Raw genomic sequence first — 23,882 nt, 5'->3', positions numbered from 1 at the left:
TAGCTTCCATTTGTAAGTTCCCTTTGCATTCCTAGCTTCAGGTGGAGCTGTGTAACATCTCCTGAAGTCAGGTCCATGGCAGCTAAAATGAAGTTTGCCAGACACAGAACCACTCAAAAAGGAAGCAGCATGTGTGAGGTTAATCCCTAGCAACTCTATTCCTATTTCCCTCATATGGATCAGCTAAAAAAAGGAGTAATAGGTGTGGATTTGAGACATGCATTGCAAAGACAGTTATTCTACCAGACAGTAAACACCCGTGGGGAAATCATTTACCAGAGTCTCCTTCTGAAGAGTTCAACTCTTGTTATACCTTCACTGGGCTCTTCCACCCGCAGACCTCAAGCATTTATGGTACCTCCATGCTCAACAGCTACCCCCATTTCAAGTCCCTGTGGGAAATGCACTGCATGCATGCTACCTCCCAAAGTGAGGAGATGAAGGAGGGCTCCCAAACCCTTCCCCATCTCCTCTTTCCCATCTCCTCTTTCCCTTCCGTATCACAAGGCAGCCTCGGCGGTGTTCTGTTCTGCTCTCATCAGCAAGTCTGCTCCTTGCTGAGCCTTTGTGCTCTCAGGATGTCAGTTTGGTTCTGTTCATACACTAGCAAAATTACTGCATTGCTTTGTAAGCAAGTAAAGCTGCTGAATAATCAATCTGTCCAGCCACAATGACAGAGACTTAAAGTTCAAGAGATTCCAAGCAGGACATTGTTTCCCATTCTAGAAGCTATTTATCTTCTACAAACCGGTAGGTGCTTTTCCATTGCAAAGCATATGGTAAGACACACACCAATGTTAAGCACAGGGGTATATTGGCATTTTAGAATTAAAAATTACTAAAATGTTTCCACTGGCTTCTGCATAAACAACATCCCTCTGCTTCTCTCTTTCAGTAACCGTGACTGTGGGAGGACAACAGCACCTTCTGGGACTGTATGACACAGCAGGGCAGGTAAATCTATGCCAAACATCAATAAGTTTCCTTTCTCTTTGTTTTTTATCATATATTGGTTTTGTTGACTGTGCTGTTGTTTTATCATGATGTTTTGATGTTTACCTTGTTGTTGTTTGTGTGTGTGTGTTTAATATTTTTAATATTAACAGCTGATAATGAGCTGTAATGGCTGAGCTGTTGACCTTTTATTTTTTTACACATAGATTTCATTCCAGTTTAGCAACAAAACACACACATACACACATCCCTACCACGAGAAAGTCTAAGCAAAAAGCAAAGCCTGATGGTGATGTTCTGCCTCCCATACATGCACTCCATCCCCACACAAAGCAGGTATAGCCTTTTATAGAAGTCACTGTTTTCTTCCAATTACCACATGGTGGCATTGGAGATACAGAGAAGAATTCCAGTTTCTGAGACCAGAAAACCAGTATAATACAGCAATAGGCTATCAGTCACCAGCTATTGACTGCAGAAACATTAACCCAATCAGATGGGCACCCATCCCAGGACAGGATCCCATCCCAAGCAGAAGAAGGTACCAGGTTCATGATGAACTCTCTCCCCTACCTCCAAAATGCCAGTGACTTGCAGAACAAAGACCATCAGTGGCATGGAAACCTTGCAGGAATTCAGCTGCCAAGAGGAGAGGGAGCAAATCCAAGCTCCTTCCCAGCCATGGAGGGCTCAAGTCCACATTTACCAGCTACTCACAGAACCATAGAATCATTAAAATTGTGGAAGACCTCCAAGATCCCTAAGCCCAACTACAACTCACCCTACCATGCCCACTGCCCATGTCCCTCAGTGCCACATCTCTGTGGCTCTTGAACACTTCAAGGGATGCTGACTACAGCACCTCCCCGGGCAGCTGTGCCACTGCATCCCCACTTTTTTGGAGTATAATGCCTAATATCCACCTCCCGTCAGAGCTGATTCAGGAGGCAGCAGGGAGGAGCAGATAAGAGAGCCTGCTTCTCTCCATGGGACAGAGAAGCTCTGGGTGTTGGGTTTTGCTTTCAGGATCTCTCCTTGTCTGCACTTTTCTGCCCATGGCTGCTATGAAATGCATAAACAACGCAGAATGAGACTCTGCTGTCTGCAAGAGGCCACTTATTGCAGACTGTACTTCACAGCAGTGTGCAGAGGTGTCAAAATCTGCAACACAACAGACTGTGCCTTCCAGAAGAAGCTGCACTCAGCAGGACCTGCACATTTATGCTCTTGGTTTTGCTTTTATTTGTTGCGTTGGGTTGGGTTTTTTTTGCTATCACATGCCTGTAGACCACTTCAGAGCCATCTCAGTGTCAGTTACAGTCCACTCATCCTTCCTATTTACAAGGTGCAAACAGATGATCTAAAATCCAGTCCTAAAGAATGACCAAAGTCCTCATTTCGCATGAGATATTCAAGAAGGTGAGCGTGCAGTTTTCCTTTCTGCACTCCCCAAGGCAGAGCTCAGTGTGTCTGTCACGATCTGGCAGCTCTGTGAGCCTCTGCAAACGAGACTGGAGTTATATTCAGTTCTCAATCAGATTTTGCTCAGCGCCTTAATATTTCTGCTTGTTTTGAAGGGCTGACAGTACCACCTGCCACCCATTTCCTCAGCAACACATCCTCTTATTTGTTCTCCTGAGCCAAAAGAACCATAAATCTGTTCCTCAGTCAGACCTCACCCTCCTTCCATTCCTCCACAATCATCTTGCCATCTCTTGCTTCCAACCACCACCTGCATCCCAGTGACATTTCTTGCTCCTCCGGATCGTTTCCATCTCAGACTCTGGTCCAGAGGACGTGGCCATATAGACAAAACCTGGAGCATGAATCACTGTTTGATGACTGGATTGTATCTGTGTGGAGGCAGCAGGGATGATGCTTCCCACATGCTAAGGCTGTAATGACAGATCATCTGGGTTGTTTCCTCACTCCTTCTTGTGTTGTGTGGCTTTCCAAAGGCACTGGTGTGAAGTCATAGCCAAAAATAGCACTCAGCATTACGATGCTATAAAACACATGCTAATGAAATAACAATTGGAGAATGTACTTCTGCAGCAGGACCCTCTTTTAGCCTGCAGGGAGAGCTGGCAGGGACCCCAGAGCTGGGGGATCTGGTTTTCTTTGTCTCTGGGCATAAAAAGTCCTAGGAGGGAAAAGAAAACATTGCTTTGGGGTTTGTTTGTTTTTTCTCTACAAGCTGGAATCAGGTGTGGAGTGCTTTAATGGCAGGGAGTGTACACAGGGAGATTGTGACAGCAGCAACATTACAAAACAAAAAGTTTTGTGCTTTCTCGGGCACAGCACATCACAGGCACATAGCTCAGCCAGTGGCCTTATCCAAATGACAGCCAGCAGGATGCAAGCATGAGCCAAGGAAATGAATTTATGATCAGCTACAGCACACGTGCAGAAAGACTCATGTCCCTTCTCAAACATCGCTGTCACTATAGATATGCCCCAAAGCAGGGCAAGCATCCAGCACCTTTTTTACCCTACTTATTTGCTCTATTTCAACAGTGATCCGTCTCTGAACAAGAAACAGTTCTGATGTGGATCATTTCACAATGGTCCATTGCAAGATTTTGCAGCTTTCTCCTGGTGCACTAACAGAGAAAGGGCCCTCACCTGGCATGCTCTGGAGGCTCCTACCAGCCCAAGGACAGGGATGCATGGAATCAACTCATAGCTATGATATCTAGTATCTGTGTGTGCATTAACATGTCCATGCGAGCTCCTGTGTGCCCTGACCTCTACTCCACGACGTGTGGTTGTCCCTTCTTACAGTATATACAACACTCAGCACCACCAACTTCGTAATGCTCCTTAAAAAAGAGGATTTTCTGGGGGTCTTCAGAGGAACAAGGAAAATTCAATTAAATGTGCACTTCTGTAGCTGCCACCACCTGCTGGAAGTGCTTGAGGTTTTTAGTTTGGATTTTAATGGCACAATAAGTCACAGTTTTTCTAAATAGGCACGTCTGGAATACACTGACTGGTTATATTTAGCCAGTTTCATTCCAAAAATCCTAGATCGAGATTCCTAGAGGGCTTGCTGCCACCACGTGGCTGTTTTAGGAGGCTGATTTGCAGCAATTACACTGAAAACACATAGGAAAGGAAAGACCTTTGCCAGGCACCTAACATCAACTCATCTCGGCTGTGGAGTAAACACTCTTAATGTTGGAGAAGCCAACATATCATCTCCAGAGCCTCCAACAAACCTCCTCCCACTGACTGTACTTCTTTGTGGCCTCTATCACAGATGTTTTCCATATTGCCTCCAAATTTCCTTCATGGAATTCCCTCCATGTGGATAGCCATTCTCTGTTGGCTGCTATGTCCAAACACCTCCTGTTCCCATGTAAATCTTTCTTCAAATCAACACTTTCTGTGACATTTAGCTCAGTCAACAATCACTGTGGCTTTGCAAAATGCAGCAGGTTGTCCTTGATACTAAATTTGCCCAGAGCACCAAGGGAGTGAAGGACAGAGGTCTCAAATGACGTTTTCCAACATCAAACAGACTCAGAACTTCTTCTTCCTCTTGGTTGGGTCAAAGGGAGGATGTCTTATCATTAAATGCAGTCAGAAACGTGTCTCTTGAGCTGTGCAGAGCACAGCTGGGAGTCTGCAAGGACTGGAAACCAGTGTGATGTTGGCGGTGGTGACTGGGAATGCATCCTTCCTCCTGAAGTGATTCTGGGACAATGAACTTGCAGCTAGACAAAACAAAACATTTGGTTTGTATTTTAGGATGTTTCTTTCATTATTATTATTATTTCTAATGCGACAGAGCTATATTTGGCCTCATACTTCCTTTCAAAATAAATAAGTTTTCTTGTGTAGAAAAGGCTGGTGCAGAATATTTTTACACGGTTAGTATGTTTTGGAAACAAGTGTCTATTCAGAAGTAGTTTGAATCACCTTAACAAGATGAAAGAAAAAAATAAGAACCCCCTCTCAGTCTCCTTTCTCCAGGCTGAGCAGCCTCAGGTCTCTCAGCCTTTCCTCAATAGGAAGATGTTGCCTCCGCCATCCCATGTTTTCTGCCATCCCATAACATATTGCCATTTTCTCCTTGCAGGAGGACTACAATCAGCTGAGACCCCTGTCCTACCCCAACACGGATGTGTTCTTGATCTGCTTCTCAGTGGTAAACCCTGCCTCGTACCACAACGTCCAAGAGGAGTGGGTACCTGAGCTGAAGGTCTGCATGCCCAATGTGCCTTATGTCCTCATAGGAACACAGGTAACGCTCCTTTTGGGCACGGCTCACATCTGCAGGGGTTCTCACAGCCTCAGAGCTAAGGGCTGGGGACTGAGGCTTCCTACTGGACTTCACATATGAAAGCCAGAATTTAGCATTAGAGGGAAAGTCATAGGCTGAGAGTGGAAGCCAGCACTCAGCTGACCCACTGAGTTAGTCACAACTGGTAAAACTCCTTATTCATATGTATATTAATATGGTGTGAAGGCATAAAATCCTATAGGGGTAAAAGATTTCTGACAGGTCTTTAACGGGAGGAAAAAGCAAACATCAAAGGCTGTGGCTGGAAGCAGAAGCTAAATTCAAGCTCAATTGTAAGAAAGAGAATAATTAGCCAAACTACTTAGAGTCATAGGAAGGAAATGGCCTCCCGCATGCTTTACATCAACATTACAATTACTGACTCACCATCCCACCTGTGCTTTAGGGGACGTTAGACTGAACGATCAAAGCTCTTTGTTTCAGCCTTAAAACCTATGAACCTGTGGGTTTCCAAGACACAGACTGGACAGAGACCATGAGCTGCAGTGAAGCTAAAGTCAGGAAAACACTGGGCAGTAACCTAAACCAAATTAGAGAAAGAGATCAAATTCTAAGCAAAAATAAACTCCTCATGCCATAGGAAAGTCCAGTTATTCAAACACTGGCTTAGTTTCCCACACTGGAATACTCTTAAACAGCAGTTGTCCCTTGGATAACACTGCTTTGGATAACATACACTCTGAAAATAGGTAGTTTTCTAATGCCAGAATGTTTCACTTTAATATTTTCCATGGAAATAAAGGATTTTGCTTCAAGTCAGCCATCCAGAGCTGTGTTTGTCTGGTCTGTCACTGTGTTTTACAGGTGATGCAGTGCAGGATCACAGCAGACTCCCTTTCCAGTGTGGCTTGGGCTTCTAACGACCCTTTCCATGATGTATTGTGAAAGCCACTGAGAAATGCATCTGTACTATGCTGCAGCCATCTGAGCTGTAGCCTGATAACTGTCCAATAAAAACTAAGCCATATTAAACAGAAAATTTTAAAAGAGAGGAAGAAAGAAAGGAAAATACATATGTAATTCATTTCTGTGTTCTCACCTGAGGCTGTGAGGACAGACATCCTTGTGCAGGGATGTGACTATGGGTTTGCATACCTATGAATATACCTTTTGATAATTACACTAAGGCAGTACTGAGCCTGGGCTTTGTGTGTTTTCTACTAGATTGACCTGCGAGATGATCCCAAAACTTTGGCTCGTCTGCTTTACATGAAGGAGAAACCACTCACCTATGAGCATGGCGTGAAGCTGGCGAAGGAGGTGACAGCTTATTGGAGTCCCATGAAATCAATGGATTGCAGATTTCCATTGGGTTTCATTCATTCAAGGCAAACTCTTAGCACAGATCGTTGGTTGTTCCCAGACATATATCAAACACCCTGGAAGTAGAAACAGATTTTGGCTCCTGAGCCCACTGCTTTGCTGCAACACCCAACCTATCTCCAGGCAAAGCAATAGTGGGGAAAGGGGCAACAAAACACATTTTACTGACTACTTCAGCTAGTAGCAATTAAAAGCTGCCTTTCTGGCACCCTCATACCAAGTCCACCTCTTTCACCACTTCTTTTCCACTAGCAGACCTGCTGGTTATTCATCCTGGGGTGTTTATACTGCTAAGAAGTCTTGAGCCACATCTCAGTCCCTCTAGCCAGTGATAGATAACAAGAACATTGCAGCCCATTTCCTAAACAAATGGGAAATGTGTTTCAAGAGCAACTAATATCCCTACTTTTCATTTCACTGCATCTCATCATTTACTCATGCTTGGTAACCAGAACATAGGGAGAGAAGAACATATCTTTTTTGCAATGATAAATTAGCCAACACTTGGTACTCTCTCACTCAGGATGATCACTGGGGTTGGCCCTCAATTCTGTAGGCAGCCAGATACAAAGCAGTGGTCCTCACCCCTCTTTCTGAAGATCAGGACAATATACACACAGAAGGATGCTGAAGCAGGGTCTCTGTACCTCTCCAGACAGTGGGTACTCACACTTTCTCTCTCTTTTTACAGATTGGAGCACAATGCTACTTGGAGTGCTCAGCCCTCACACAGAAAGGCCTTAAGACTGTCTTTGATGAAGCAATCCTGACCATCTTCCACCCCAAGAAGAAGAAGAAGCACTGTGCAAAGTGCCACAGATGCTGCACCATTCTATGAAGTCACTTAGAAAGGAAAGTGAGATGAGTTCAATGAAACCAAGCAGGTTAGAAAGGCAATGAAGGTCATATACAACTGAAAAGGGGAACATGACCAGAAAAGGGTCCTTTTTACCTAAATAGGAACCCTCCTTTCTGTGAAACCTCCAAGCTGTATCACAATAGGCCAACTCTTGTCTCTGTGCACTCCAAAACCCTCAGAGTTGTATGCAGTCTGTTCCCACCACTGCAGACTGTGCTGAGCCAACAGGAACAAGGATGCCGGCTCCTGCTTGATTCTTCTTCACCCTAGGAATAAGAAGGCACTGAGTAGCAAAAATTAAAAAAAAAAAAAAAAACCTAAAAAAATAAAGGGATGAAAGAAACAGAGCAAACTCCATTTGTGGCCTTAAGCAAGAACTGATCAAAATTAAGAATTTGCAGTACTTAGGAATTTAATCTGAACTGACTGAAAGAACGTGGAGATCTGTAGAAATCTACTATGTAAGATATACACGATAGGTAGGATGTACTTTTGAATTACTTTTCTTTTATAAAACTCATTACTTCAGGATATACTTCCGTTTGTTCAATCTGCATAGAAGCAAAGGCGGAGCGATTCCAGTTTGTCTTCACTTAGCGGTGAAACTTCACAGCGTCAGCATGTTGCTGCACCCAAGCTATCAAAACAGATCAACATTTACCTCCAGACTTAAGGAATGTTCTAAAACGAAAAGAAATGCAAGTAGCTCTATTTGTACAAGGGAATATTCAGGCTGAGCCATGTTTCCGTAAGCTGGAAAAGGAGGAACAGAGTTGTAGTGTTTGTGTATTGAGACAAAGATATTCTGCCACCAAATATTGTCCTGGACATGAAATACCAGCTTGGAACAATCACCTTTCCAAACTGAGAACATGAAAGAGACACATTGCCATGGCAACTGAAAAATTACCTTATAGATCAGCTGGATTTCTACATCACACCCAGCAGACAAAAATAGCGAAAGCCAAAAAGCCAAAGGTCACACTGATCTCAAGTACTTTAGGATGATCCAAGTGCCTTATGATTTTTTTAGAGTATCTCATGTAAAAATCTTATCAAAGCAGAATTATGATCATTGTGATTTCCTGTGGTCCCCTCCTCTTATTCATTACTTTGCTTCACTCTTCCACAGCCTCACTGTGCTAAGACTTAAGACTTAACAGAGTCATAGTTCTCAGCAGTGGACTCAGAAGATGGGCTGCAGTCCTTAGCATGGGAGTGGGAAGACCCTGAGGGAGCACAAGCTGCCCATAAACTCCCTGTGCTACTGGAAAAATTGTGCCTTTCCCCTAAAGCCAATCTGGGAAGCCTGTATTTCTGTATCTCACAGCAACACCAATGCTCAGAGGTGAGTTCAAAGGGCATCTGCCTTTGGGAACAATGGCAATGCCATGAGGTTGTCTTGTGGATTTTGTTCCCCAAGCAGAAAATCATCAAGGCAGAAAATACAGAGACCTCTAATACAACTCCTTGCAACAGCAGAATCTCTATCCGGTGTGTTGACTCGAACTAAGCAGCAAACAGAAGAGAACAATCATGATGCAGTGCCCCATCCTTCACCCATGGAAGATGACGGATCCAAGCTCCTGTTTTCACTCGAGCACAAATTCTATTTACCACAGACACTGACAGAAACCAGATCAGACACAAAACATTTCCAGTAGAGATCAATCAAAACTGGCCAATCTTGAGGTCAGTGCCACCCACCACCTCTTGTGCTGCACGCAAGCATGGACAACAGCTAAAATTATGCTAATGAATAGCTATACAAAAGAGAGGCTTCTTTACTGCTGGCAATCATTGTGCATATCTTCTATCATGTCCCAGAGAAATGGATTGGCTGACACAACACAGCTCGGGGCGAGGATAGAGCTGAGCTTGGTGAAGGAGCTCATGTTGTGCCATAGAAGCTGTGCTGCTGTCCCAGCACTGAGCATTAATACAACAGGGACACCAGTAATCAGCTGATCTGAGATGTGTAACAGGGTGTTAGAAGAGCATGAGGAGAACTAGGAATGGCCAAAAACCCACTGAAAAAGAAAAGAAGGGTTTCAACTGTAAAAATAATGATAGCTTCACTGTGCTGCTGTTTGCCTCAGTGAAAATAAAACAGGGTGATGGCTTTGTGATTTAGGCTGCGGTAAAGCATTAGCCTATATGCAACTCTGGTTAAAGTAAGTGAAGTCTGCTGTGCTGAAGTGCAATGGAAACACTCAGTTTGGAGCTGCCAAGTATTCTCAGAGCTTCGCAAAACAACAATTCAGACTGACAGCTGAGCTTATCATAAAATAATGAGCACAGTGGAAAGTGCAATATAGCATTCCCAGCATGTGTCAGAGAAAGCCACAATAACCAAATGATATTTTTGCCTGGTATCAGGGGTGCCTATTAATGCTGATGGGATGGGACAGACATATAAAATCATATAGGAAGTTGTACCATTAATGTAATTGCAGTGGTTTGAGGAAAAATAACTTACAAAAACCCATATCACAGAATCACAGAATTATAGGGGTTGGAAGGGACCTCCAGAGACCATCATGACCAACCCCCTGCCAAAGCACGCAAATATGGTGATGAAAAAGATAAAATGCTACTATGCTGATTTATTAAAATGCAGTACCCTGCACAAATGGTTGCATAGCACTGAAAGCAGGTATATGGAAAAAATACTACAACTAACCAGGGTTTTATTTGTATTTACAACGTCTATCACATCAAGTTTGCAAAACGGCCTTCAAGTTTTTCAAGCTAATTGAGACGTGGCTACCACAGTTCTCATAAACATCAGTCCTGTGTTAGGTTATATACCCACATTCATCCTCACAACGTGGCATTTTTCAAGGACCTGCCCTGTTACACCGTGGCTTTGGAAAGGAAGGAATAGAACAGGCCAATGGGCTCAAAAAGGTGCTGTAGGCAGATGTAAGCAGACTCACTATCTGGCAACTCATGCCTAATGCCTTTCCTACAAACCAACAGATGGTACGTGAACAGGCAGCAAAGCTTATTTTCAGAAATATCAAAACACCAGGCACAGTGCAAGCACATGCGTTAAGGCAACAGAGAGAAATTTCAAGTTATTTTCAAGCGCCATTAGTAACGAGAAAAGAAAATCAATATGTGACTGCCAGCTGAACAGAGAGAGTGTTTTTCACTGTTAGATTAACTGGAAATCAAATATGGACTTCACCTTCAAAGGAATGAGAGTAGGATAGTCCTAAAGGCTATGAACTATCCCGGGAACCTATCTGAGCATGTTGTTTTAATGCAACCAATGTCAAAGCCCTTCCTGACAGCTGCCTGTGCTAACAGTCTGATAACATTTCATCACAGCTCAACAGAAATCTGCTAGATCTGAGAAAACGCATCTTCTTTGGCCTCTTCTGAAGTTCTACTGGGAGTTGTTAACTTGAATTTCTCTGACAAAGAAGAATGTGGAAACAAAGCTCCAATCCCAACAAGGAGCAATTTGTTCCACCAGGCCCAAGAGCCACAATATTGTGAGCAGCTCTCAATCTGAGCTCCCCCTGCTGTCCTGTATACAATACCTACCATCACAGGGATGTGTGGCTCATGAAGAGCAACCAATTTCATCAATCCAAGGAATAAAAAGCTTACTATAGAATCATAAAAATCATTAAAGTCAGAAAAGAGCACTAAGATAATCTAGTCTAACCATCAACTCATTGCGAATCTTTTATATCTCATGCTGCTTTGAATTAGGCCCAATTAGTGCCAAAGACATTACATGGATCATTCCCTTAACTTCCACTGGACCTGACACTCATCTTCTACTTCAGCATACTGGGAGAGTAACACAAAGGATCAGTGTAGCTGAGAAAGGAAGCTCCTCTTGCTAAGTGGGAACTACAGAATTTACGCCACATCCAGCAGCACCACTGAAACAATCATTCGGCAGCCGTCATTGATATTTTACACATTTCTCCCCTTTTAAAGCACTGCTTCAGCTCAAAACAAACACAGCTGTCAAGATCTCACCCAAGATACTACCTCAAGACTCCAGAGACCCAATTTGAAAGGCCTTTACAGGAGCTTGGAAAAGGTTATAGAAGTTCTTGCAAACAGCTTTTGCCGCTGTCTCCCATCATCACAACCAGCACTGCATACAGCAAGTGACACAGTGGCCAATTACACGCAGTGTGTGTGTCTAGAAGATGTACTTTCACCATATGAGCTGGCACTTCCATCAGTAATCGTCCTTCTAATAAAATACGAAAGATGCCCATTTGCTCACATAGCTTACTGGTAGTCCGTGACCTTTTCTTCAGCTTCTTTTTCCCCAGTGGCACAGCAAATACCTCCTGACTCACTGTACCAAAACCCATCTGGATTAAAAATAAATTGCAATGGCGTCAAGCTGCCTCAAGGCAGCCTGGTCTGAACCACAAGCACAAATGGAGAAGGCACATTTGCCTTTCCTACCAAAGCAACGCAACATATGCTCCTATTAGCCCAGGGACAATCTGTTCTATGAGCAGGTTGAATGCAGAAATCTGGCTGCACATGCATTGCTCCCCATATTTTCTCTTGTTTGTTTGTTTTTTTGCCTGAAGAATATGTGCAATTTGTTTTGTCTTGCTTAAAACATATTATCTATAAATAACAGAACATTTTCTGGGTCTACATCTGTACAGGAGCAGAGGGGTATTTGCTGTGACAAGAGGTGAGCGTGGACCAATCTCTGTCAGATAAACTCCAGACACATTTGTGCTTTAAGTAGAGATAACTCAGCTATAAATGCCTGCTTTCCTCTTGGTGAACAGAGACCCTGTGAGGGCAGGAAAAAGCCTCCCACCAATTTCAGTAGTGGCTGATGATCCCAGCTCTGTTCACCTAATGAAACAAAAACACAAGTACAAACATTTTTGAATGAAAAAGCTTGGATAAAAAATATTGATTAAAAGGAATGAATGCAACAGAAGAACAGCACCTTATCTTCTGCTCTATTGGAGAGCTGCAAAATCAGGACCCAGAGCCACATTACGATGAAATTTCACTTCAAGATGCAAAGTTGATGCCCATAATTAGGATGTTTTTTGAAATTATTATCATTATTTTCTTTCTACTTTCTTCAGTTAAAGCTTTCAGAAATCTGTGATATATTTTTTTCCTGGGTAGTTCCAGGAAGCCCAGCCTCAAATAAGAGTCAGAAACTCTTCACAAGAGCCAAATCAACTCACAAGACCATCTATCACAGGGCAACAAGCAAAAACTCGTATGAAGCGCTGTCAATGGTGAAAAATCCCTTTGACTTTGAAAATACTATTAACAGAAATAACACTGAGCATGATTACCCCACCCTTCCAGAACCATAATGCGGTGTTTGGCTGCTTCTTCCAATTTCAGGATGGGATTTTCAAAGATGCAATGTTTGGGCTTCATTTCAGTTCTTGTGAGGACAGTGGAAGATCTCAATGGGCTCCACATATGATAAACATGGAAAGCATTTGATTCTCTTTGCATTTCCTCTTTTTTTGTGTGTGACTGACGAAGCCTTGAACACACAGATATACCGAACCAGATCCAAGAATCTATTGTACCTCATGGCTGCTGTTTGCTTACTCTCTAAAGAAATCAGGCATCTGGAGACTTTGCTGATTCGATCTTCAGCTCAAGCTTTGGAGATGAGATTGGTAACTTCCATTTTCAACTAACACTGAGGCTGAAGGTGAAAATGATCACGTTAACAGGATAATATCAAGACAAACAGGTTTGTTTGCTGAGTTTGACACTGCACACACTGCTGTCATTAGATTTCATTTCATCCCAGTGGAAGGGTAGCATTCACGATGCCAGATTGAATTTTGGATTGGTTTGGATGATCAGATTGAGCTCTCCCTGATATCATCGCTGGCAAATTTTGACTTTGATCAGAGGTTAATGAATTCACAGCAAACAATTGCCACAAATCTACAGTTCTCAGATCCTCCAGCACAACCGTTATTTGTACTGACAGAGTATAGAAATTGTTGTCTGATATCTGTCAGAGTAATTTGGGTGTAAGCCATATCCACACTGTGACTGTCATACCGACTCTCCCAACACACTTGCCCAAAGGAGGCAGCTGCTCTACCAAGCGTTACTGAACTGGCAGGATGTGGAACTGTCTTGCCAATATGGAGTAAATGAGCCCAAACTTTCAACAAACTTGTAAATATTAATTCATCAACAGGCTCTAACATAAAGCTGCCAAAGCCTAATTCAAAGCAATGCCAGGTTGCCAGGTGGGAAGGCACAAGACAGCATGACCCACAGACAGGGCTTGGTGGTAACCCTGTGGAGTCACACTGGGACCCCTGGAGCTCAGCAGCACCTTGTGACTGGGAGAGCTTCCAAGAGGAAGGCTGCAGAGAGGAGGAGCAGGGAGACAGACCTGGACTGCCCTCAAGTGCAAGGATACCTGAAACCAGTTGAACCTGTTATGATGTTGATGCACTTGTATAGGCATTTCACTGCAAAGAGATTCCCTGCTTCCCTGAGAATTCCTTTCCTTTTGCATAACACTTCTGCAATAGAGTACCAGTGCAACAATTTATTCACAATGAGTTCGATTGTGAAGCAAATGCAATGACTTCATCCCAAATCAGGACCTAACGCAGCACCCATCAGCTGTTAGCACATTAATTTACTTGATGTGAGCAAAATAATTTTTCTCTTACAAGTTGCTATGTGCAATATCTCTGGAGTATAGGGGTGGTAAAACCAAAGAACAAGTACTAGAAAGCTACATTTGGCTTCTGAGTGATGTTATGGCTTTTCAAAGATGAACCAAATCTTCAAAATTCAACTCAAAGCAATAAAATTTCAGACCAGGGAAAATCAATTTTCCAGGAATTCTTTTGCATATTTTAAAAGCCATGTAAACAGTATTAGTTTCCTATTTACAGCACGATTCTGTACTCTTTAGCTTATCCTCTTTTAAACATGTAATTATTGTATATTGTAACTGCACATTAATATCCTCTATTGTACATAGTTTATTTTAACAAAATAAAAGTATTACTAAGTATTTTGACAGCATCATTTGAAGAAGGTGTGCTGCTCTATCTATTGTCCCAATTGCTAAAACTCAGCACAAAACATCACAGAGGGGAGGGGAAGGAGGAGGGAGATGCTGCCTTCATTACCCAGTCATGGCAGATTAAACATTTCTAGTGGTCTTCATGGCAGTTTATGAAGATTTCCACTTGGTGCTGGTGGTCAGTGTCCAGGTGAAGGGGACAATCCATGATTCCAAGTATCAAAATTGGTGAAAGTTTACCACAATGAAGACCTACTAACATAAGACCTAAAAAAAAAGCCTGAGATTTGCAATGACCAGCAACAAGAATTAAGAGAAGCTGTAAATGCCTCATCACTGGATGGGCCAGGTTTGATGGGACCCTGAACAGCCTGATGTGGTGAGGAGTGCCCCTGCTCACGGCGGAGAGTTGGAACTGGATGGTATGTAAGGTCCCTTCCAACTCAAAACCATTCTCTGTTTCTATCATTGTATGAAAGGATGTACATCCACCACAATTACATCACCCACAGTAAATCCACAGCATCTCCATTCACTTTTGCTCTTCTCCTTAAAAGACCATCCAGAAATGTTAGCGGAGATTCAGTCAATACATTCTTCCCACACCTCCCCTTCTGCCTCCCAAGTCTGGATGCTGCTACATCAGTCAAAACCTGCCTCACATATCTGGGTACATCGCACATTTCCCGCTGGTTGCAATGGAAGGAAGTTGCCACTTTGGAATCCCATTTCTAATCCCAAGATTACAGCACAGCCAGACTCTGTGAGAGAAATCCAGCAAAGGAAATGACTTTGCATTAGGATCGAGGAGATGTTTTGCAGGTGTTCACAGTTCTGGCAAAGAGTTTGGTAGGAGCTTACATATATTTTGTGTGAGAAAGCTTTATGAATAAATGAAGAAGGACACATTGATTTAAATTGCATCCATAATACAATTTGGGGGTTTTATTAAGGACATAAAATGATTCGTAGGTTTCCCATAGTAGTTGTGATGCTGCTTAGAACAGTAACAAGATTAGAGAGACCGTGAGCTGTAATTTGAAAGAAAACAGAAGGACCTTCTTTAGGCAGTTAAACTCAGCATCACCAGAAAACTTCTGCTGCTGTTTGACACGGAATTCAGGCAGATGATAAAATGTCCTCTTTTCTACTCAGCCACAGGGCAGCTTTCACAATTCCACCGACAAAACATGACAGCAACTAATACATGGCAGTTCAAATTGAAAACAAAAAGATCCGTCTCAGGGAGGATTGGACACTTGGGGAAGTTTCAGGCACGTAACTGTGGGAATGGAGGAGCTGCATCCAGAAGACACTTAATCAGAGGGGAAGGCAGGTGCTGACATTCTCTCAGCAGCACTTCTCTGCTAATGACTATCTGAGTTGTCTTTGTTTGTAAGCTCCTGGGAGCCTCTTGCACTTGGCCAAATTTTGATGCTTTCTCATCATTTCCTATTTTGTTCAGGGGGGAGAACTGAGGGCTGAATGTGGATCTGTCCTCCTCCAGGTGGGAGCTGGAGGACTAAGGCACTTACACAGCTGTGTTCACCAGAGTGGGGATGCTGATGCAGCTCCTATGCATCCCCCGGTCTATAAACAGTTGTTGTGAAGAGGTGCAGATCAACCTTTGGCATATCTGCTGCCTTCCCTGCCCTGGGCCTGTCTCACTCATACTGGCTGCATTATTTGCTATAAGACAACTCCTCAGCCCTCCCGTGAGCACTTCTGGCTGCCCTCTGTGCATCTCCTTCCTGAGAAGCAAGTCCCTGTGCAGCTGAGCAGTGCAGGGAAGTGTGAGAACACCCCTCATAGCCCCCTCTTTCCCATCACCTTGGCCAAGGCTTGCTGAAACTGAACCACAAGCACTGCATTTTGGCTTGGTCCCTCTAACTCTGGAAATTGTCAAGAGAGGCCTTTTGGGTTGCATAGAGCCTCTCTGGTTTTATACAAAGCCAATTCTGGGCAAACCTGGACAAAAACATTACACATTTAATGTGTTTCTTTCTGTTTTTTTAAGAAGTCATCTCCTGTAAGGCAAGATTTTTTTTCAGCAGAAGTGCTCCAATTAAGCAAATCACTGAAACACGCACTGAAAATGAATAAAGGCTGTTCTACCGGCTGTAATGCCTTTATGGCCTGTTTCCAACCCCTCTATCTATTCAGTCCATGTGCACTTGGTGCACAAAGAAAGGTCCCACACTGTGTAAAGCCTGGAAGGAAGGGAAAGAGCATCAACTTTTCTTCCATAGGATTTGCTACTGTAAGGCTGCGTTCTACATTTCTACAGAAAGGGAAGAAGGAACTAAACCTCATCTGCCAGAAAAGACAATGATTAGGAGCATTGGATGGAGAGACCAAATTCTGGGCTGACCCACAACCTCTGTGAGACAACAGTGGTGTAGAGCCAGGGAGGAACTTGACCTGGGGAAGGAGAGCTCAGGCAGTTTCACACTCAGTGGTGGATGTAGAGCAGAAGTCGCAGTTGCAGCGTATGGCAACTGGGTAGGTGTAGAAAGGATCCACGCCAGGGGCACACTTGGGCAGCATGACTGTCACCAGCTTGGTCTCATTGTAGGTGCAGACGCGGTGGTAAGATTCAATGTAAGGTGGCTTCAGTAGTGGCATCTGTGGGTGAGAAATGCAGGCAACAGACAAGATGCAAGACAAACACTGGGGTCCCTGGTTTTCTTGACAGGAATAAAAAGCAGAGCCACTGGATCAATATGGAAGGGGCCATGTAAACAGCAGCAGTCAGGCTGCACATCCTGCAGAGCCCAGCAGATACATGCTATGGGGGTGTACCTGGCACTGCAGGCAGCATCAAGGCCTGCAGTTTTTCATAAGATGAACAGCTTGGCCAAAGAACTCAACCAACAAAATAAGACAGTAGCTCGAAGGCCCTAAACCCCAAACTCCCACATGGAAATACAGTGGCATGGATTTTGCTGAAAAGTGACATCACTTTTCTCCTCCTAGGAGCATCCATTTTCCAAAGACAGGACTGGAGGGAGCCCACTACAATCCTCTCCCTCACACAGATGGGAAACATCCTAAAGTAAAACAGCCTGGAGACACTTTAGCATTTTCTTTCTTTCTCTCTATGCTGCATAAAGAGCCTGCCCAGGAACAGAGATCAATGGAACGGAAAAGGATGGATGCGATGTTTCAGCAAGAAGATATCCAGGCACCATCCCACTTACCAGCTTCTCCACCCAAGCACAACGTGAGGCTCTGTAGAAGCTGCTGAACCCACAGCCAGACACATTCAGCTTAACTACACCCCTGTGGTATTTCACTCTGCAATCACTAGAAATTCCGTGAATAAATTAAACCAGGTTTGGCCCCTTGAGCAGAGTGACATGAGAAAGGCCACGAGAGTCAGCAATTTTCCCTCTGAAGTGTGTGCAGACTCGTGCTCTCTTTCTGCCCCTTAACACCTCCAAAGCATAGCTACCTCATATTTATACAGAACTGTGATTTAAAACAGGACCAAATTAGAAACAGACATTATCTTTGGGATCTGTTGTTTTGGTACAAAATATATTACCCCTCAACCAAGACCTCCATCTTAATCTCAAAGGAATTTTCTTCCAGTAAAGTAATAAAGGCCTCTTCTCCTTAAGTGTTTGAGCTTTAAGAGGCTTTCAGATGGCATAAGAAGAGTAATACGTAAGCACTTCATTAATATCATTGCATGATGCGCATCCCCTTTGAGACAGCGCAAGGAGGGAGGGAACCAATTGCAGCAAAGCACTGCAATGGGACTGCAGAGCAGCACATGGTCCTTGACTATCTCACTGTTTAATGCTTTTTTCTTGGGGAAAGAATCTCACCTCCCAGGTCTCGCAGCGTCCCCAGCACGCATCCGTTGTGATCCGCAGCACCTTGCAGCCAGGCTTCTTGGCCAGGAAGGTGAACTCACGCACAGCACAGCCAATGAAGGTGCGCAGGTCAATGGCAGAAGTCTCTGTGCCCCCATGGCCGGCAGGCAGCAGGAGGAGAAGAGCACCAAGGGTCACACAGGGGAGTTTCATGCTGAGGCAGAAGGGAGAGGAGGGTTGGGAGAGCCAAGATGGTAGCACAGTGCAGGGGACAAGAAGCCCAAGTGCATGGGTTCAGCCCCCCATCAGCTATGATGCCCCTTCTTCCCCTTAGGGAACAATGTTCCCCATCTTCACTCAGCCCAAGAGAAGGTAGAAGATGAGGAGTCACCTGCTCCCAGAAAGGAAAAGTCTTACTGCAGTGGCCTGAATGCAATGGCCACTGAAATCTTCATATCACAAGCTTATTATGCAGCAAATGCCTTCCTATCAGTTAGACTGCCCTAAGCTTGTACCAGGCCAAAAGGTGGAGATGGGTTTTGGTTGCCCTCTCACTGCACATATATAGAGAGGTCAGCATCTCCTAAAAGCAGTATCGGTGCTGCCAACACTCATCTGGTGCTGGGTCATGAACGCAGCCATTCTTTTCCCTTCCTGCACTCACCACCAAGCTCTAACTTCACCAAACTAGTAAGCAGGGCTGGTTGGACAGGGATGGATGTGGCCAAGGTGACCAGAGGAGGCCCTCCAAACATCCACCATCAGCCAAATCCCTCTGACACTTGCTGCCTTTCAACCTCAAACCTTTGATGAAGAAAGCAATCAGTCCCTCTGGAACACTGTCAGAAAGAGAAAGAAACTGAATGTACCTCAAGCTGTAAGCCATCATATCCACTTTAAACCTCATATACTTGCCTTGCATTTAAAACATCCACCTAGAAACCCCAGACTTGACATTTAACTTAGAGGGAGCAGGTTGCCTACTGAATATGGTGCACAGCCCTGTGCTGAGGGTACATTTCATGTTCAAGAGCTTAGACTTTTTATCTTGTGTCTTTGTGCTCCCGTTAGACTAAATGCTTTAAATTAGCTAAAGTGGAATTTTAGATCAGTATATGGTCATGGTGTTTGCCACAGTGAACCCTTCATATATGAGGCTACTGTAAGACTGTAGTCTTACAGATGTTTAAATGAGTAAATGTTCACCCATAAGCTTCAACAGTTAAAGAAGAAAGCAAAATTTCCTTATTTTTAATAGCAGACATTTGAGAGCAAAGAGACAACCTCCCAAACAAATCAAACACTTATTCTTCACCACCTTAGCAAAAACCTTCTGCTTTATTCATGAGCCAGAGCTGTGACACAGAGCAAACACAGAAGCACACTCACCCAACTTGTTGGAGTCAGATCTCCTTCTGCAGCTTTAAATTGCAGATGGTGTTTCAGGATGTCAGAGTGAGCAGCAAGAGATCTGCACAGCAAATTTTGTCAGGTTTGTGCTGATTAGATCTCCTTAGCAGCTGCTATGGGGCTGCTTAATTGCAGAGATTTATAGAAAGAGCCTTGTCAGTCAAGGCAAGACAGAGGCAGATCTGTACACGAATAACCCAAGGCATCAAAGTCATTGACTGTGAAGCAAGCTGTTCCTTTCCAACAGTGATTAGCTTAAAGTGCATTGTTTCATAACACCAAACCTGAAATAAAAGGACCATCTCGGTGAGTGACATCTGCTAATAAGGTAATGAGCATGCACTGGGGCAAATGGGATCATCATTTCCATAGCAGAACTGCAGTACCTTTGCAAAGAGATTGAAGGCTGTTTCCTGAAATAACCATTACCCCTCTCTCTTATTTAACAAATACTGAGTAAACAGCCTGAAGGAAAACTTGGCAAATATTGGCAAATTCTGAATTTTTGTCAACAGCATAAGACCTTTTTTATTGCTCAGTACAAGCAAGGGCAACAGATAGGGGAGAATAAGAACCTGTCACACAGGTAAGCAGCAATGAACAAAGGAAACGTGGAAACTTCACCCATTAGCTTCACCATGCCAATGCAAGTTCCAGCTACTCACAGGACAGAAGGAAAAACTTAGAAGACGACAGAGAAGACTTTGGTTTAGATCAACTCTGTCCTATGGTGTTTGAGAGAAATGAAATAAAACACCATCTGTTGGTGTCACAGAATCATAGAAAGGTTTGGGTTGGAAAGGACCTCAACCATCAACTAGTTCCGAACCCCTGCCACAGGCAGAGCTGCCAGCCACCAAATCAAACACCAGATCAGGTTGCCCCGGGCCCCATCCAAGCTGGACTTGAATGCCTACCAAATGTATACTTCTGCTGGGTAGCACTCCAACCTCCTGTAGTTTGCCCTGAAAATCAGCAACAAAGCATTGAGTCAATGTGACAGTGAAGCACACAGGAGAAAATAAGGTATGTTGCATAGGTGCTCTTGCTGTTTCAGAGTGAATAACCCATGGTTTGGGGTCCTGGTTTTACCTCCAAGGTCAACAGCATTAATTTGGAGTAATAGCAGGACTCAAATTCAAACTAACACCTTGTGGAACCCACAGAATGCTTGCTTTGCTTTATTTTTCAGCTTGGGATAACCACTGCTTGACTGTTTTTCTTGCTGCCGTGTGGCCCTGTTATTTCTCTGATCAGTAAATTACACTTGGTTGCATGCAAACACACTGATTTGTATATGGTTTGTTATTTGCCCTGAGATTTACCATTTCTCTCTAAATTAGGAAATAGTGACTGGAAGAAATGGAAGAAGGAAGTAATTCTGTTGTCTGCAGGCTCAGACTGACCTCAGGACATTCTGTATAGCCAAGAGCCACTGTCCCTTCTTTAGAGATGACACATGGCAGCAGAGCCTGGATTAGATTCTCAGTTCAGATAAAGCTAACGGGATATGCTTTTTCCAGCACCAACACATCATCTTAACTCTTCTCCTACTTTCATGTTTCTCCTCCCTGAAGTTACTCCAAATGAAGAGCCATTAGGTAAGATGCTGAAGCAGAAGGACAGAATAGAGGCACTGCAATGGATTCCATAGATCTCCCCACCAGCCACATCCTGGTACCTTTCCTCTTAATGAAACCAATGGAATCTGGGAAAAGCACAAGATTCAAGGCCACGTCAGGTCACAGGGAGGTCAAAAGAAACTGCCAGTCTTGCCACTGATCTAAAAATGTTAGCCAAAGAAACCCTCTAATTTTCTGCTTGTTTCTTTGACATCATTGACCAAAACTAAGGCTGTTATAAAATAAACCTTCATAAACTTTCTTATTAGCAGAGAACCCGAGTAAAAATGAAAATATTGGTCAAAATTTTCCTTCCCTTGATTCCGAAATTGTGCCAGCAAAAATCATCCCAAGATTACAGCCAGACACAGGAAATACATGCCAGATGGCAGATCAACCAGCTTTGACAGATTCTTCTTCTATGGATTAGCAAAACAGGGGCTGGACTTCTGCTCTGTGTAATCCATTTTGGATTCACTGACTTCTGCTGAGATTCTGTTCCTGCCTTCACTTGCACTGAAAAACCCCACGAAGTGAAATGAGAGACAAACTGCAAGCTGACCCTGATCATTTATTTTCTCTCCTGAGAGTTCTGTCTATCTGTGGGGCAGATTCTGATTTCTGAAGGATTTGTACCACGTCACCCTAGTAAACCAAGCAAACAACAGGCACAGCACTGCATGGCAATTTGTCCGTGCTATCACACATGCCAACAAATGCCACCACCAGCACAGGAAGAACAAATGTCCTGTCCAGGGAGGCAGAGCTGCTCCATCCCAAAAGGAAACAGCTCTCCATCACTGCAAACACATCCTTCGTTATCACTTATAACTTATTTACAAATTCAGCAATTATAACTTGCTAAAAGCTATTGACGTTGACTTGACCTGGGAGTCCAGGTAGGAGCCAATCGCTTTCAGCATAGAAACAAATTGACACAGACTAACTGAAAGAGAACCATAAATTCAACTGCATGGTGCTGTTGCTCTACACCTCTGCTCTTCTCGCAGCACTTTACATCCAGCAGTCTTTGCAGGATGTGTCCAGTTTAATTAGATTGGACAGATAAATCCTGATAGAAACTAAATGCTTTTGTCATTCAAAGAGACTTCCAAATCAGAGATTAATTTATAGAGATCTGTTAGTCCGACAAGGCGAGCTTCAAACTTCATAGGGCTATCTGACATATTTGATTAGAACAACTTCTGCTATATTCTATTATGCTCTAAGGTCAAATAGGTAAATCATGACACAGTGTAATTATTTCTTGCTTTGCTGGCAGCTGGCATGTGGCGGACAGATGCTGAAATCCAGCTGTTTAAATCCTTGATCAGCCATTTAAGTTGAAACCCAGCAGTGAAACAACTGAAAGGTATGTTTTCAGAGTAGTGTGCCAAAACGCACCCTAGGGATTCCCATTCAAGTTGAAATACTGAAAGACTCTGAACGCCACCGATATGTAAAGAACACAACACACAGATGTTGCTTTATAAGGAAAATGCATTACAAATGACTCACAGATAAAGCTGGAAAGATACTAAAACGCTGGGTTTGACCCTAAACACAAGGTTAGAAAGTTAAAGGTTTGCCTCATTAGTGAACACTCCACGGAGACTGGTCCCAAGCACAGCACTTATACAACAATGGCAGTCAGGTACCTATTTTCCTGCTTTGGAGTGATATTTTCTGCCTAGCATGGCGAGTTGTGGAACTAGCAGCATGTCTCTGAAGAGATCAGTGACAATGACAGCTCCTGTACATTGAGTTTCACAGCCTTTTTCAACTGAGATGGTACTTCATTTATTTTTAATCCGAGAAGCTACAGTGTTGACAGAATGATGAAAATTGGCTAACTTGTTATTTTCTCCCATTTTGTTTGCTTGATTACATGCACAGGACTGTGTCCATGCAGGGTTTTGGTTTGAGGCAAAAGCTTCACAAAGTTTCTTCTCACACTTAGGAGCAAGCAGTGACTCCAGGCTGAGTAGCTGGGAGTTCTCTATCCCAACACAAGGGCAACTCAAGAATGAGAAGGAATCTTCATGTCAGAGAGATATGGGAATGCCACCCTCCAAAGAGCCCTGCTTTAGGCACTCCATACACCTCCCTGCTCCTTCTGCTGCCCTGTCCCCAGCTCTGAACAGAAAGATCCCAAGTTCTCTAACCCTACATAGAGGCCTGTATAAAGGAGTCACACACTTACGGAGACTGGGAAATGATGGGTAACTTCTCAGGGTGCCCTTCCTCCCAGATTCCTATCAGATGACAAGACATTTCATTTGGGCTACTTATTGCTGGGGAAATGCCAGGTGATTCTCAGCCAAATGCTCATCTGCACCCAGCAAATTATCAGCCTGTAAAACAAAACTAAAATGCTCAAGCACCAGAATGGCACAAGCAGCCAGAGCAAGAGATCTAGACTGGCCTTTGGCTGGTATGGCTGTAACAACCCTGCCCTGAAACTCAGGGGTGACTGCAGTAAGCATTTTTCCTAGATGTGGTCATGTGTGTTCATCATTCAGACAATATTTTTTCCCTG

At 43.6% G+C, this 23,882-nt stretch overlaps 2 protein-coding genes across 2 annotated transcripts in view; one reads left to right on the top strand and one right to left on the bottom strand.

Moving 5' to 3' along the window:
• RHOJ (ras homolog family member J) overlaps positions 1-7,775 on the top strand; it is a 43,426-nt gene extending 35,651 nt beyond the window's left edge. Inside the window, exons 3-6 of the mRNA XM_015865635.3 lie at positions 896-954; positions 5,039-5,203; positions 6,428-6,523; positions 7,278-7,775. Of these exons, the coding sequence (XP_015721121.1) occupies positions 896-954; positions 5,039-5,203; positions 6,428-6,523; positions 7,278-7,424 (467 nt within the window). The 3' untranslated portion in view covers positions 7,425-7,775. The remainder of the gene's footprint in view (positions 1-895; positions 955-5,038; positions 5,204-6,427; positions 6,524-7,277) is intronic.
• Positions 7,776-15,408: 7,633 nt separating this feature from the next.
• On the bottom strand, positions 15,409-20,005 carry GPHB5 (glycoprotein hormone subunit beta 5). The gene is made up of 3 exons (XM_015865636.3): positions 19,701-20,005; positions 18,324-18,525; positions 15,409-17,115 (listed from the first exon to the last, which is right to left on the bottom strand). Exons 2-3 carry the CDS (start codon positions 18,522-18,524, stop codon positions 16,927-16,929), a joined length of 390 nt encoding a protein of 129 aa, XP_015721122.1. The 5' UTR covers position 18,525; positions 19,701-20,005; the 3' UTR covers positions 15,409-16,926.
• Between the last annotated feature and the right edge of the window lie 3,877 nt (positions 20,006-23,882).

The sequence above is a fragment of the Coturnix japonica genome, chromosome 5 (assembly GCF_054131305.1).
Source record: "Coturnix japonica strain WE chromosome 5, WE-NBRP24, whole genome shotgun sequence".
Classification (NCBI taxonomy): Eukaryota; Metazoa; Chordata; class Aves; order Galliformes; family Phasianidae; genus Coturnix; species Coturnix japonica.
The sequence above is the reverse complement of the archived record's forward strand: the minus strand, read 5'-3'. Positions and strand labels throughout refer to the sequence as shown.

What these genes read in the sequence shown, in the direction of transcription:
- GPHB5 (XM_015865636.3), bottom strand. Translation starts at nt 18,524, where the DNA reads ATGAAACTCCCCTGTGTGACCCTTGGTGCTCTTCTCCTCCTGCTGCCT. An exon ending in GACGCTGCGAGACCTGGGAG is followed by an intron (nt 17,116 to 18,323) that starts GTGAGATTCTTT and finishes TCTCACCCACAG; the next exon opens with ATGCCACTACTGAAGCCACC.